This window comes from Lipomyces oligophaga, assembly GCF_038497815.1.
Source record: "Lipomyces oligophaga strain CBS 7107 unplaced genomic scaffold V1516scaffold_2, whole genome shotgun sequence".
In the NCBI taxonomy this organism is placed as follows: Eukaryota; Fungi; Ascomycota; class Lipomycetes; order Lipomycetales; family Lipomycetaceae; genus Lipomyces; species [Lipomyces] oligophaga.
The window spans coordinates 217,663-230,815 of record NW_027117786.1 but is presented as its reverse complement, the minus strand read 5'-3'; the positions used below and the strand labels follow the sequence as shown (position 1 = coordinate 230,815).

At 43.2% G+C, this 13,153-nt stretch overlaps 7 protein-coding genes across 7 annotated transcripts; 4 read left to right on the top strand and 3 right to left on the bottom strand.

Annotated features, from left to right (window-relative positions):
* Positions 1–232: 232 nt before the first annotated feature.
* Positions 233–2,055, top strand: V1516DRAFT_670166 (uncharacterized protein). Its single transcript, XM_066921315.1, has 3 exons — positions 233–406; positions 469–677; positions 741–2,055. The coding sequence occupies exons 1-3, from the start codon at positions 377–379 to the stop codon at positions 1,864–1,866; spliced, it is 1,365 nt and encodes a 454-aa protein (XP_066778638.1). The 5' UTR covers positions 233–376; the 3' UTR covers positions 1,867–2,055.
* Positions 2,056–2,059: 4 nt separating this feature from the next.
* Positions 2,060–3,288, top strand: V1516DRAFT_670164 (uncharacterized protein). Its single transcript, XM_066921314.1, has 2 exons — positions 2,060–2,568; positions 2,617–3,288. The coding sequence occupies exons 1-2, from the start codon at positions 2,129–2,131 to the stop codon at positions 3,209–3,211; spliced, it is 1,035 nt and encodes a 344-aa protein (XP_066778637.1). The 5' UTR covers positions 2,060–2,128; the 3' UTR covers positions 3,212–3,288.
* Positions 3,187–4,252, bottom strand: V1516DRAFT_633258 (serine hydrolase FSH). Its single transcript, XM_066919977.1, has 3 exons — positions 4,058–4,252; positions 3,743–3,997; positions 3,187–3,688 (listed from the first exon to the last, which is right to left on the bottom strand). The coding sequence occupies exons 1-3, from the start codon at positions 4,094–4,096 to the stop codon at positions 3,251–3,253; spliced, it is 732 nt and encodes a 243-aa protein (XP_066778636.1). The 5' UTR covers positions 4,097–4,252; the 3' UTR covers positions 3,187–3,250.
* On the top strand, positions 4,220–5,255 carry V1516DRAFT_670160 (uncharacterized protein). Its single transcript, XM_066921313.1, has one exon. It carries the CDS (start codon positions 4,256–4,258, stop codon positions 5,216–5,218), a length of 963 nt encoding a protein of 320 aa, XP_066778635.1. The 5' UTR covers positions 4,220–4,255; the 3' UTR covers positions 5,219–5,255.
* V1516DRAFT_670158 (uncharacterized protein) lies at positions 5,070–7,654 on the bottom strand. The gene is made up of 2 exons (XM_066921312.1): positions 6,745–7,654; positions 5,070–6,661 (listed from the first exon to the last, which is right to left on the bottom strand). The coding sequence occupies exons 1-2, from the start codon at positions 7,265–7,267 to the stop codon at positions 5,376–5,378; spliced, it is 1,809 nt and encodes a 602-aa protein (XP_066778634.1). The 5' UTR covers positions 7,268–7,654; the 3' UTR covers positions 5,070–5,375.
* Positions 7,377–10,378, top strand: V1516DRAFT_670157 (YL1 nuclear protein-domain-containing protein). Its single transcript, XM_066921311.1, has one exon. It carries the CDS (start codon positions 7,836–7,838, stop codon positions 10,290–10,292), a length of 2,457 nt encoding a protein of 818 aa, XP_066778633.1. The 5' UTR covers positions 7,377–7,835; the 3' UTR covers positions 10,293–10,378.
* On the bottom strand, positions 10,312–12,489 carry V1516DRAFT_670156 (stress-activated map kinase interacting protein 1-domain-containing protein). The gene has a single exon (XM_066921310.1). It carries the CDS (start codon positions 12,071–12,073, stop codon positions 10,499–10,501), a length of 1,575 nt encoding a protein of 524 aa, XP_066778632.1. The 5' UTR covers positions 12,074–12,489; the 3' UTR covers positions 10,312–10,498.
* Between the last annotated feature and the right edge of the window lie 664 nt (positions 12,490–13,153).

Sequence of the window (13,153 nt, the reverse complement as noted above, 5' to 3'; positions counted from 1 at the left end):
TTTCGTTATTGAGATTATTGTTTTATTTTGCCTCACTTCGTTTTTTTGTTCTTATTCTAATGTCTATTGATATATTTGCGTTTGCTTGATTTATATATGTCACTTAACCAATCTAAATGCTCGTGTAGCGGTAAAAACCAGATCATCAGGTAAAAACAGTGAATAAGGGTTAGGTTATTCAAGAGGAGGCTCGCAAGTAACAGACTAACAGGAAATAGAAAGGTAGGAGAAAGCTGAAGGCAATCAACAAACTGATGTTTAAGCTGAAAATCTGATTTGAATTTAGATCAAAGTGAAAGTGAAGAAGAATAGAGACAGATTTAAAGGATTCTATAAGTACGGACAGCTCTAACGAAAGATCTCTTGAGTTTTCGAGATGCCGCCATTTCGAGATGAAGTAGTATTGGTATGCGTGGATCAAAGAGCCAAGTGGAAATAGATTTGTGTATTGACTTGAACCCTTTTTAGGTGATTGCATCAGGGTCGCAAACTACAAGAGTTCAATATGGGCTCGCTGAGTCGCTCTTGCCTGCGCAGTTACACTACAAGACGCGTGTGTACAAGAGCGGTGTGGAGGGAGGGCGACAGCAATATGCACTCTCGGGGAACGAAGAGGATGCGATATATCCGATGGTGAAAGGCAAGATTATTGATTTAGATGCCTTGACGTATTTATAGTAAGTTTTTTTTTGATTCCAAGAATATGCCTTGCCGAGAGCTAGTTATTGACAATTCGACAGTGAAACAATTTACAAGCTCAATACTAGCTACGCGGAAGGATTAGGTCCTGTCTCCCCCATTTTACTGACTTGTAATGCGGAATGGCGGCCGAACGAGATTGAGTATATCATTGCGCATTTATTTCGAGAGATCCATGTGCCTGCAATAGCGTTTGTTCCGGAGGCTCTTGGTGCCTCGTTTGCGTTTGCCGCGCCAAATGCTTGTGTAGTCAACATTGGTGCGGAAAAAACAGAGATAATACCAGTGATCGATTTTGCTATTCAAGGAATCGCAGAGACGATTGTTGATATCGGTGGCAACTGGATAAATGACGATTTGGCGAAGCTATTGCCAAGCTTAGACAAGAACCAGATCGAAGAATTAAAAACTTCAGAAATTTACGAGGTTTTACATGAGCATACGCAGGATTTTTTCGGTGAGCCCAGTGATTTGCCGACAACATCTCTTGAAGAAGAAGGGATTGTCGATGTAGCAGCGATCATCTCCAGCGATAACGCTCGCGAAGCGTTGGCCCAGCGCGAACAAAAGAAAAACAGTAAACAAGTGGAATTAAAGAACTCGGAGCTTGCACGTAATTCGTTCACGGATTCTAAAGGCCGACGAGTGGAAGTCGGTACCGAGCGGTTTAAAGGCTCAGAGCGATTGATCGAGGCGCTTACTCACGAGATTGGACGAACCATTTCGAAATTGGAAGATATTCCGCGACGAGGGGATTGCTGGGAGAACATCATTCTTGTTGGTGGTACAACAGCCATCAAAGGATTCAACGAAGCCATGCTTCGCGCACTGCAGGAACGGTTTCTAATAGCGCGTGCATCTACTTTTTCAGAAGTTCCATCCGGGTTCAACACCCCGGGCTATGCTACTCCTCCGCTGACACCTGCAATTTACGGACACAGTATTGGACATGGCCAAGTTCCTACCTCGATCAAAATATCTAAAATGGCCGAGTACTTTATTGGCTGGAAGGGCCATACCTGGGAAGATGCGCAGTTTTTAGGAAGTCAAATTGCGGCCAAACAAATTTTTACCCCTGGTATTGCTAGTATAGATGGAGCATATCTTTCGCAAGAGGAGTTTCTGGAGAAGGGTGCGAAAGAAATTTGGAATTTAGGATTGTTTTAGATGCAACTGAGAGTGAGCTGATTGATAATTTATCATTCTGTGTACTTCTGTATTAGTAGAAACCGAGCTTTGTATATTGTTTCAAGATTAAGAGATATTTGTGAAGTATGCTGCTACTTTGTTCTACCCCGCGTCCCTCTGCGGCGGCAACAAGCTCAAAAGAAAGTCTTCTTTACTGTAGAACTCTCCTTGGATAATAGTTTAGATATTCGGACAAGAATTGTTTATAATCCAGAACTTCACGAGCTGCTTCGGGTTTGAAATGGTGGCTCAAAGTGATTTCATAGAGAACACATCCCTTGATGTTGACGATCTGGGCTTATCCGCATCGATACTATCACATCCCGGTTCGTCGACTTCCGAGACATCGTCTGGACGAGCTCGCGAGCTATATAAGCGGAGCAAGAGATATTTTATTGGACGCCAATTTGTGGATGCCTATACGACTATTCATCCGCTGATATCTGAGTCATCGACACTATATCGTTCCGTGGTTGAAAATACGACGATGAGACACAATGTCTGGGTGCTATATATTGCTTTGTTGGATGGAATCATCGGCTTGCCTGAGGAAGAGCTCAAGGCTGGGTTCCCTAAAGACACCATTCTTAGCATACGAAATGCAGTATGGGATTGTACGATATGGGATCAAGTGGAGTCGGCTTACAATAAAGATCCAAGCACCAGTTTGGTGCTAAATTTGTGAGTGATGATGGTCGTATCGGAAGTGGAGTAGTCTAATTGTATTAGATCTTTCCTTTGCTTAAAACATCCAAAGCGGCCAAAGCTGATCGAATCGAAAGTCAAGAGTTATCTCGACTTGACTACTGGGCCAGTTACACCAGACATCTTGAAACTTCGCGAATGTTATGCTACTGGTGTTCTACCTGCATGTACAAAATGGACAGAAGCGCAGAAATACATCGAAGAAACTGATTTCAGCTCTTCGCAGAGAGATCAGCTATTAATAAAGCTGAGCCGATTAAAATCAGAGTATGACGAGATGACCAACAGAAAAACTAAACTTCGGAAGAAAGATAAGCAACATAACACAGCTGAACAACGAAATCTGGCTGATCCGCATGTTCATAACCCGGATAAAGCGCCAAAAGAGATCCCAGTTCCATCATTGCCGACTTTTGAGCAAGATATGCTCGCTTGGTTGAGGTTTGTTCTCCTGTTTGCTCGCACCTCGCTGGGCAAGCCGACAACATATATGCTTATCACGGTTATCGCATTGATTAGTTTTCAATCTTCCAGACGGCGGCTGAAGCAAGCCATGACCGATCTTTTGGAGAAGGCCAAAATTACAATTGCGATGGCTGCGCGAGTTAGATATCTATAATATATTACATATTCTGTGCATGCAATTTCCGTTCGCACTTTACATTCCTCCGCCAATATTAAAATCTTCGTCTTCCCAGTCTTCTTCATCATCGTCACTAGGTTTTTGGTTTTTAGCCTCGCTAGCTTCAATTGTAGATAAAATCCAGCCTACAACGACGTTCAATGAATCTTTAGAGTTTGGAACAAAATGTCCCCCAGGATGTGTATACACAGTTCGCGTCGCTGGATCACAAGCGTCAAACAGGGCCACGCTACGTTCTTCTGAGACAACAGTATCTAGAGATCCTAAAACATGCAACGAAGATGTATAAATAGGGTACAATTCCTCATGTTGAGGCAGCGTTGAGCGGAAGCCCGAATAGAAAACGCCAAACTTCAGCCGGGGGTGTTCAGGGCATAGCGACATCAGCTTGTTACATAACATTCCGGACAAAGCAGCTCCCTGAGAAAAGCCAATTACGCCATCGAATGGTCCCTATTGAATTAGCAAACTTATCTTGATCGTTCAATTAACCAACTAAATGCCCACCTCTTTCTCAATAAAGCTCTTTAGCAAATCCCAGGTTGTATCAATCTCCAAAAAGTCGCCTGTATCAGGATCCTTTATCCACCAGCCATAACTCGACGAATCAATGTCATGGCCTTCTAATACAGCGCGCTCGTCCGGATCTGCAGAGTCGGGAACAGGGACATGAATCGGAGCCGTGGGAAAGAAGCTCGAGTAGCCGTTTTTCTGCAGCGACTTGCGCAGTGCGGAGGTCTTCTTGTAGAATAAGTCCCCGGACTAGGAATTCAATCAGCCTTGTATTCAATAGTAAATGGATAATGAATTTAGTAATCTCACCTGAGTATATCCGTGAAGAAAAAGAATTTTCTTTGACATTGTTGCAGTTTACTTTTAATTTTTATTTGGCTTGCCAGTGAGGAAACCTTGCGCGATATCAAGCTTGGGAGATCTGGATAGGTCTATATTAAATTCTCCAGTTCCAATCTTCACAAAGTCGATAGAGCTGAGACTTATAACTAACCAAAATTCTATTTAATGCCTGCATTAATTGATAGTTCTGGTCCTCCAGACCCAAAATTTGAGACTTTACTGACTGAATTTTTACGTCATGTTCCGTCCACTCCTTCCGGTCAGACTGATAAATCTGACGCTCTTCATCCCACACTTTCGGTGCCCTTTCTTTCTCAATTAAGTCCGCTACTCCGTGCAAGAATGTCGTACAACATCCATCAGTACTCCCTAGATGACTCTTCATTACTGGATAATGACTCTGAAGAGGATAGATATCGTGCCCAAAGAGTCCTTGACAGTCTGCACCATCAATGGGCAAACATGCTATCCTGGTCATCGACCATGGGCTCTCCCGAAGATCCTGAACTGGGTCCCATACTGGCGCGCAAGATTTACCAGGCTCGTGATGATCTTGTTTTAAAATTCTCTGAAGAAGAACAAGAGCGACACTTTGAATCGCTAACAAACGCCATCAAAGACAACGGGGTATTGAATCCAGATATAGAGACTACTCTAGCAAATGTCACACTGCCAGAGTATGATTTAGCTCTGACTTGGAGTTGGATTTCTGAAGAATCGGCTTGGAGAGTATATGAGGCAAAGATTATATCGGAAAATGATGTAAATCTGAACCATATCACTACTCGGTCGGACGACGATGACGATGAGTACTGGGATCAATATGATTCTGTTCCTGACGAAAGTAAAGACCAAATTCATCAAACCGAACAGACGGATCTTTCTCCAGAAGATGATGAAAAGTTTTATGCTAAATATGATTCTGTGGAGTCGGTTATTGGAGACAAAGCTGAATCCATTCCATCCACCACTGAGATTGGTTCAGCTAATTCACCGATCCAGTACCATCTTCAATCAACATTACACAGCCTTTATCAGTTATCTTTAAGTTCCGGAATCAGCAAAGATCAATTTTTGTACCTCGCTAAAGAGGCCACAAATGACTCTCTTGATATTACCTCTTCATAATATATCATTGGAATAAATTTTAATACATATACTATACATAAAACTCCTCGCAACCCCAAACCGTATCCTCAGAACGCCATCAAAACAAAGACCACGTAACCGATCAAATTTTCTGTAAAATTTGATTTTTTTATCTTCAAGAAGCCTGGTGATTTGCCTAGCTTTTTATCGTATTCAACGAAACAGATTCAGTAAGGCCATACCACAAAATTTCGTTCACTCGATCGGGGAGGTCAAATGGCATTGTCATATTCATGATGGGCTCCCACGACGATATCTTGAAGCAATCAATAAGACGGAGAATAAATGCAGTTTCATCGCGGATAGATGACCACCAGTCGCGATGTTGTTTTAACCCCCACATAATACTTTCTATCGACCCTAGAATCGGAATAAACGAACGGCACGGTCGGAGTTGCGGCCAGAATGCAATTACCAATAGATTCACACTGTAGAAATATGCAAAAATAAGACGTACGACTGAGTCGTTCCCGTAGTCTTTTACCAATGACTCTGATATAGGAGTTGAGTCATTGATGATATACCCTAAGATTGGTGCGTCGTCAGACATTTCCATGGGAACAAAACATGTTTGCCATCGAGTGAATGATTTGACGGCTTCTTTTTGCTCTAGATATGACAATCGATCAAATTCACCACCTTCGACAAGATCCATCAGACAATTTAGATTGGTCAAAAGCGCATTTATACAGTATCTCCGACTTGCAGGCTTGGACCGTCCACATAGCGGCTCCAGGATTAAAATGCTTGTCCGTAGCAGCTTAAATACAGTCATTCTAGATCCGTAGTCTTCAACATCAAACAGGGGAGGAAATTCGATCGATTCAAGTGTATGATAATATTGAGACGCCAGCGGAAACTCATGTCGCCATGGATTCATTACTTCCAGGACGGTTTCTACACCAAACGACAAACTGGCAAACATTGCACCGCCAGAAGGATCAAGATCTTCGGTATAAAAGGACTGCCAGCATAGCAATAGAGAGGCAGCAAGAACGTTTTCAGAGTTGTATTTAGAAAACTGCGTCAATGCAATTTGTGTACCGCATAGAGCAGCATTTTTGTGTTCTAGCGAATAGCGAAATAGCTCTGCGCTGTTAAATAAAAATGCAAGATGTGCAGATGCCAGCGCAAGGAACGCATGTAGAATAAATGGTTCTGTTTGAGCACTTTGAACGGCGACTTCTTTCCAGATCAGTGTATGTTCAGGTCGAGCTAAGATAAATCTAGTTGAGACTAAAGAGATATGCTGTAAAAGTTTCATGTCAGTTTCCGACAGAGTTGGAAAGGGCCTTATCGAGGCAAAAGGACGAGAAAGAACATTCGAACGGAGGACAAAATAGTTAATTGCACGGTCGACTAGCTGCGCAAGATGTAGATCATGGAGCTGGTCCGGCTTCAGATCGGCATAATCGCACCGTACTAAAAATGTTAAAAATTATCCCAAATTTCTCGCTCAATAGCTAGAACAAGAACAAGCAAAGAGAACGAGGAAAGAAACCAACCTTTGTGTTTGCTACAGTTATTACAAATCGGAAGCTTTTCATCACATTTTACTCGTCGAGTGCGACAAGTGATGCAGCCTGTTTTTGACTTGCGGTGGCTTTTGCGCTTGATGATCTCACGACCGCTGCCGTTTCGCTGCCGACGTGATTGGTTCTGTTGAGGAACGATGACTTTTGAAGAGGAAGATGAAGAGGAAGAGAAAGAAGAAGAAGAGAAAGCAGAAGGATTGACACTGTCTTCATCAGTCAGGCCAGAATTCGAACCGGAAGGAGAAATATATTGAGGAGGGTCTAACGGTGGTGTAGGATATTTAAATGTGCAACTGGAATTCGTGGAAGTAGACGAAGAGAACATTCCGGTTGTGGACTGCGGCGAGACTGGAGAGAGTCTACCGCCGTCCATAGGCGATCGAGGAGGACTGTTAGAGGGATGGGGCCAGCGACCAGGGAAGATAGATATGGCCGGATCCAGATCAGCATCTAGACGATCATGATCGTCACCAGTCGAAAGTTCCATGTCCATGTAATGGCGGTGGTGCTTTTCATGCTACCACCGCAACACCAGAGTTTAGCAAACAAGGGGAATGGCCTCGGAGAACTCAACGAGCCACCACAGTGAAATCAAAAATAAGCTGGTCTCGGACTAATCAATTTGCGAATTATGACCTTAAAACTCCCCGCACTATCGAGCCGATACCTGCTGGAAACGATCAACTGAACGCTTAATGAAAGTGAATTAAGAGTAAAAACGTCGAGATGGGAAAACTTAACGCCTTCGGGATCTCGAACCATGATAAGCTAGCAACCTCATGGATTACTGCGACAGCCGGCCAACTTTGAAAGCTACGGAGAAATGCCATCATTCCACAGTGCTTTATTTTTACAATATAATTGCTAAATTATATGTTTTATTTTTCTCCGGAGTTTCCAGTCTCTTCTCTTTCTACCTTCCCGAAGATCCGGCGCTGCAACGTGTAAGACGCACGTAAATCTGGGTTTGGTGTATTTTGGTAATTCAAAACGCTACTATTCTAGTACTACAAAGAGGTATTGAGCTGGACAGGTCTTGGTAGCTCGAGTTCAAAACCAAAATGTCAGATCCTCCTTCTGACGAGTTAGAAGAAGCTGAGAATGCTCAATTAAGTGCAGAGTCAGATGGGGATTCAGACGCCTCGTCGGAAGCATCTGTGGAGCTTATGATTGCTGGTCGAGAGAAGCGGTCCACAGCTGGAAACCGGCTACGAGATCTGCTTGATTTGGAGGACTCTCTAGCGGATGATGCGGATGATGGCATGGCAGACATATTTGCTGAGCTGGATGATGATGAAGATTTTGAAAGCAGTGAACAGGAAGATGAAGACGCTCTCGCTGACGATGTCGACGAAGACGATCTAGATCAGGAAGAAGCACAGGTTCGACAAACTTCAGATGAGGTTCTCAACGAAGAACGACTACCATATTCCAATCATAAAGAAAAATCTAAACGAACCTCGACATCCAAGCCCTCAAGCTTTGGCAAACGCCCGAGACTTTCCGATCGAGGTGATGACAACGAAACCGAAGATCACAACGATGACGAGAATTTTAGCAGTAGTTCTTCTGATTCAGCAGATGAGGATGCAGCCGGTGAAGGTGAAGATTCTGCAGAACGTGACATTATCGACGCTGAACGTCGGGAACGACAGAGAAAGCGAAAGCGACAAGAACAACGGATAATTGGTCGTCCAGCGCCTACTAGTTTGAGTTCAAGTGCATCGCAACCTTCAGTTCCAAGAGAGAGAGTGCCACGGTCAGCAAGATCTAAGGCGAGTACTCGTGCGAGTTCAAGAGCACACACCGTCAAGAACAAACAAGATGTCCTTGAGCGATTACAACTACAGCAAAAGCGGAAATCGTCTTTGCCTTCACATCATGCCAAGGAACATATAATCTTGACTCAAGCTGAGAGATTGGAACGAGCAAAACAAATTGAGGAATACAATGTAGCTTCACTCAATAGGTTTTTTGATCAAGAAGTGACTCGCAAACGAAACCAGAGAGCTGCTATGTATGCTCGTCGCATTCAGTTAGGACCTTCGATCCGGTGGGTGAGCTCTATTAAAGATGTTGCTGTTTCAGATTGCGGTAAAATTGTCGAAGAGGTGGTACTATCTAATCCCACTCTAGTCGCACTTCCAAGGACCTCGAAGCCATTTCCTGAGACTGATCGGGATTTGAGCGCTGCTACTAGACCGAAACGAAAGTACAAAAAGAGAGCTCCTAAGATTGATCCTAATGCTTCAAAGGAAGGTGATGTTGCTTTAAAAGACGATGATAATACAGTTCCCAAGGTAGAAGATGACGTGAAAGTTGAGCCAGATGAAAATATCGCTGGTGAATTTGGAATGGCAGAGACCGGTTCTGTCCAATATCAAGATAATTCTACTCATGCCGTTGCAATCAGAGAGCAGTCCATTGCACAGAACACAGATGGCAGTACCGACGGAGCATTGCCGAATTCAACCCTGTTATCCAAGAATGAAGTCACTATTGCACCAACCGCTGATGAAAGCACTCATGAAATTGACCTCGAAGACACTACACGAGAGATTGCCGGTACCACTGTGCCATCGGATTCAACAATGAAGGACTCTACTTCTGACCTCAATCTAGAGCCTAGAATTGAGGACGATGTTAAAATGATGGAATCTCGAGAAGAACAGTCGGCCACAATTGGAATAGTTGGTACAACATCCGAGTTGACAGATGGTTCTACTGAGTGTAAAACTACAGCAAGAGAATCTAGTGTGGATACACTGCAAGACAGTCGACAAAATCAAAATCCTGAAATGGAAATGAAAACAACAGAGCATTACACAAAGGATGTTGTGAAGACAGAAAGTTTGACGTCTAATCTTGATATTGATAGTGACAAACCTTATGCCGAGAGTAGTCGCGAGAATGCCACATACGACAACACGGCAAGTTTATCGTTGCAATCAGAAATTGCCATTGAGGACAGTCTAGATATTTCTAACCGGATTGAAGAGATTAAGAAGGAATCTGAATCGGCCGATTTGGGGCATATGAAAGCAGAATGCGACCCAGAATCTCCACACCCCATTATTGATCGGGGCCCGACCGTAACTCGAACCACTGAATCTTTGACGCTTATAAATTTTGATGCTGATGAAAATATCGATGCTCCTTTAGTTCGAAGTATTTTATTTGGCGAGCAGTCCGCACGCGGCAAAGCTCCTCCGAGAGCGGAACGCCATCTTTGTCCAGTTACTGGCAAACTAGTCCGATTTTTCGATCCCAAAACTGGAGTGTGCTATTATGACCTCGATGCGTATCGAGTTATACAAGCTGTATTGGCTGGTAATACTCCTTGGAATGCATCTATAGGCGAGGGTATGTATTACTCTGGTGTTGACCTTGAGGAGATTCTACGCATTCCAAATCCTTCGACTCCGCTTGCTCACTCAGAGAGCTCTACTGGAAATGATTCTTCTAGAATTGACCAGTCAGTGAATTCACAGACTACAGAACAACAAGTATCGGGTTAAGATTCAAAAAATAATTGTCCGAAAAATATAATTTTGTAATCTATGATAATCCAAAAGAAAGGATAAGGTAACACAACTACAACGCCATTAACAATAAAACGCCAGACCATGAATGCCAAACAGTAATATAAAATAGAAGTTCATCATGAACGTGTGACATAAAAAAAGATAAAATTTTTCATTAAAGTACAATGGGAATTCCCGGCTCATTTCTTGTCAAACTTCCGATTGGCGGCAATCTGGTCAAGCGTTGCTTCCATTAGAGCAAACTCATCAAAGCTGAATGCCGAAATAATTCTAGAACGATCTAATGCAGGAAAATCCAAATCCGGTTCGCCATCGTCCTCCACAATACGTAAAGTCCATTTTGCAACTTCGCATTCATCGCTTGTGAGCTTGGGTTCTCGACCTTCTTCCCAATACCGATATAATGCAAAGCCTATTGTATCTTGAACAGTTACGTAAGGTTTTACAATTACTTCAAACCAAGATGTAGGATCTTTACTTGTTGGTCGATAAATTTTCAATCGAAGTGATTTGAGTTCTCCTAGACCAGACGCAGAGGTATAACTTTCAAATGGATTTTTCTCTGCAGCCTGAGAAAGCTTGATCAGTTCTGTGAGATTAGATTTAAGAGTCGTCAAAGGTGCTATTTTTGAAAGATCACGGATCGTAGAACTGGGATCAGCTGCTGAAGGTGCGGATGAAAGAACAGAAGGAGTGCGTGATGTTGACATTGCAGTTGGAACTACTTCTTGGATATCGGCAGGAGCAGAAGCGGCCACATCTGAGGTTGAAGATGGAATAATATCACTTACTTCTAAGTCGTTGGTATCTGCTATAGCATCATCTAGCATAATATCATTCCATAGAGAATTACTACGTCTAAACGACGATTGCAAAAATGTGATACCATCTTTTGTCTCCATTTTGCCAGCCAAGCCAAGATTCGATGGTATATCTGAGTCAGCATACGACTGACCATTTTGACCCGACAATTTAGTACCGCTATGATGTTTGCGAGTTTGCATGTATGTTGAGAGCATCTGATCTACATCTGCAATACGCTCCTTGTCTCGAACAGGCATTTTAGAAAATTTGATCCGTCGCGCAGCTCGCTGCAGCTCCTCGATGTCCATTTCATCATTATCGTCCTCATAATCGTCCCCAATGGCCTTGTTCACATCATTTTTTGAACCCGGGCGACTACGTGACATCTCAAGGCCGCTGTCATCGGAGTCGTCTATATCATCGTCAAGTTCATCATCCAATTCGTCCTCATCTTGCTCTCCGAAATCATAATCACTGCTACTGCGTTCACTATCTTCGCCATATTCACCATCATTGTCATACTCATCAAATTCAGAGTCGGAGCTTTCGTCATCGTGGCGCGCAACACGGTTCTGTCTCTCACGTAAAACTCTTAGACGACGTCGCCTTCTTCGTCTCCGGCGGCGGCGACGGCGCGCATAGGCGTCATCATCTATACCACCAAAGTCTTCGGCTGTGCCTGAATAGGTAGAATTATCAATAGATGCTTTGGAACGATCAGTCTCGACGAAATGTGGGATCGGAGGTGAATATTGAGTGTCGGGATCAAAGGGCGGCGGTGAAGCGGTAAGGGCGGGACCTGAACGATCATGCGTCGATAGAGCCCAAGCACGAGAATATAAATTATGATCAATATGTACAACTCGGGCACCGGGACCATCATGAATGTTGTCTCGATAAGAGCGTCGAATATAATAGATGGTGAATGCTCGATCATTAAGAAGTGACATCGCTCGAGAGCAGCGGCATGCACTGCCAGCTGCTCAAGAGGAGAGGCCTTGATAGCTGAAGAAGGCTCAAGCTCAGAGACGAAGCAATTGGCAGAGATGGGCTGCTGAAGCCAAAAACGAGTAACCTAAGATAAGCACAGAGAAATTGGTTAGCCTTCGTCTTCCCTTCAGATTTTTTATCGACTCTTCGTTGGTTTCAACTAAATGTAATTATTGCCTCTTCTCCGCACAATACGCGTGTTCCTTGCGACACAATCCCCACTTGGCTCACACTAATATTCAGTTGCACTAATCACGTGAAGAACCCTACCAGCAGGGCATATGCGGCTTTGAGGATGCACCAGAAACTATATAAGCAGCAGAAGTTTCCCACCTCTTAATATTTTCTCTTTTTCTTTTCTTCATACTTACCTGAAAGCGTTACCGGAGCTCAAGAATTCTCGGTAGCTGATCGTGGTGTCTGCATTGCACAGCGCGGATAACCCGCGATTGCCAACTATCTTCGGGTAGTCTGGGCTTTAAAATTTTTGATCTCGTCCTTCATAGGGCTCCTTTGTGATTGTTATTACATTTGTGTTGTCATTGGCTCGTAGTTGTTTCTAAGGGGGCCATGCTCTTGTATAGCTGTAATAGGAAAATATATTTAAAATGCTCAATGAATTATAATTATTAAGTAATTTAACTTGATTAATGTGTACTTCGTAATGTCGTACATTATGGATACTGGTGAAATATGATTGAAATGGAGAATGTGCCGGTCTACAAACCCCCAAAATGATTGAATCAAAGTACGCGTTGAATGAGTTGCTGTCGTCTTCCTCGTTCTTCCTTCCACTATCTCTCACTTTTCAGCTCATCAGTCTTGGATTGCCTTTTAGAATTTCTTTGTCATTTAATTATTCCGTTTCAATTTATTTTCAATTTATTTTCAATTTATTTGCTTTTCGGCTCTGCTGATTTGCCTGATTTTGGGCTAATTTCTGTCGATCGTTTATTGGATTCGTGTTCTTCCGTATCACTCAGCAGCTTTCCTCCTCAATCCTCGCCAAATCGGCCCTTTGGTGCCGTTATGTCAGACCT

Coding starts and splice junctions, on each gene's coding strand:
- V1516DRAFT_670166 (XM_066921315.1), top strand. CDS start 377: ATGCCGCCATTTCGAGATGAAGTAGTATTG. Junction 407..468: donor TTCGAGATGAAGTAGTATTG/GTATGCGTGGAT, acceptor AACCCTTTTTAG/GTGATTGCATCAGGGTCGCA. Junction 678..740: donor GATGCCTTGACGTATTTATA/GTAAGTTTTTTT, acceptor ACAATTCGACAG/TGAAACAATTTACAAGCTCA.
- V1516DRAFT_670164 (XM_066921314.1), top strand. CDS start 2,129: ATGGTGGCTCAAAGTGATTTCATAGAGAACACATCCCTTGATGTTGAC. Junction 2,569..2,616: donor ACCAGTTTGGTGCTAAATTT/GTGAGTGATGAT, acceptor TAATTGTATTAG/ATCTTTCCTTTGCTTAAAAC.
- V1516DRAFT_633258 (XM_066919977.1), bottom strand. CDS start 4,096: ATGTCAAAGAAAATTCTTTTTCTTCACGGATATACTCAG. Junction 3,998..4,057: donor TTCTTCACGGATATACTCAG/GTGAGATTACTA, acceptor TTGAATTCCTAG/TCCGGGGACTTATTCTACAA. Junction 3,689..3,742: donor AGAGCTTTATTGAGAAAGAG/GTGGGCATTTAG, acceptor CTAATTCAATAG/GGACCATTCGATGGCGTAAT.
- V1516DRAFT_670160 (XM_066921313.1), top strand. CDS start 4,256: ATGCCTGCATTAATTGATAGTTCTGGTCCTCCAGACCCAAAATTTGAG.
- V1516DRAFT_670158 (XM_066921312.1), bottom strand. CDS start 7,267: ATGGACATGGAACTTTCGACTGGTGACGATCATGATCGTCTAGATGCT. Junction 6,662..6,744: donor TAACTGTAGCAAACACAAAG/GTTGGTTTCTTT, acceptor TAACATTTTTAG/TACGGTGCGATTATGCCGAT.
- V1516DRAFT_670157 (XM_066921311.1), top strand. CDS start 7,836: ATGTCAGATCCTCCTTCTGACGAGTTAGAAGAAGCTGAGAATGCTCAA.
- V1516DRAFT_670156 (XM_066921310.1), bottom strand. CDS start 12,073: ATGTCACTTCTTAATGATCGAGCATTCACCATCTATTATATTCGACGC.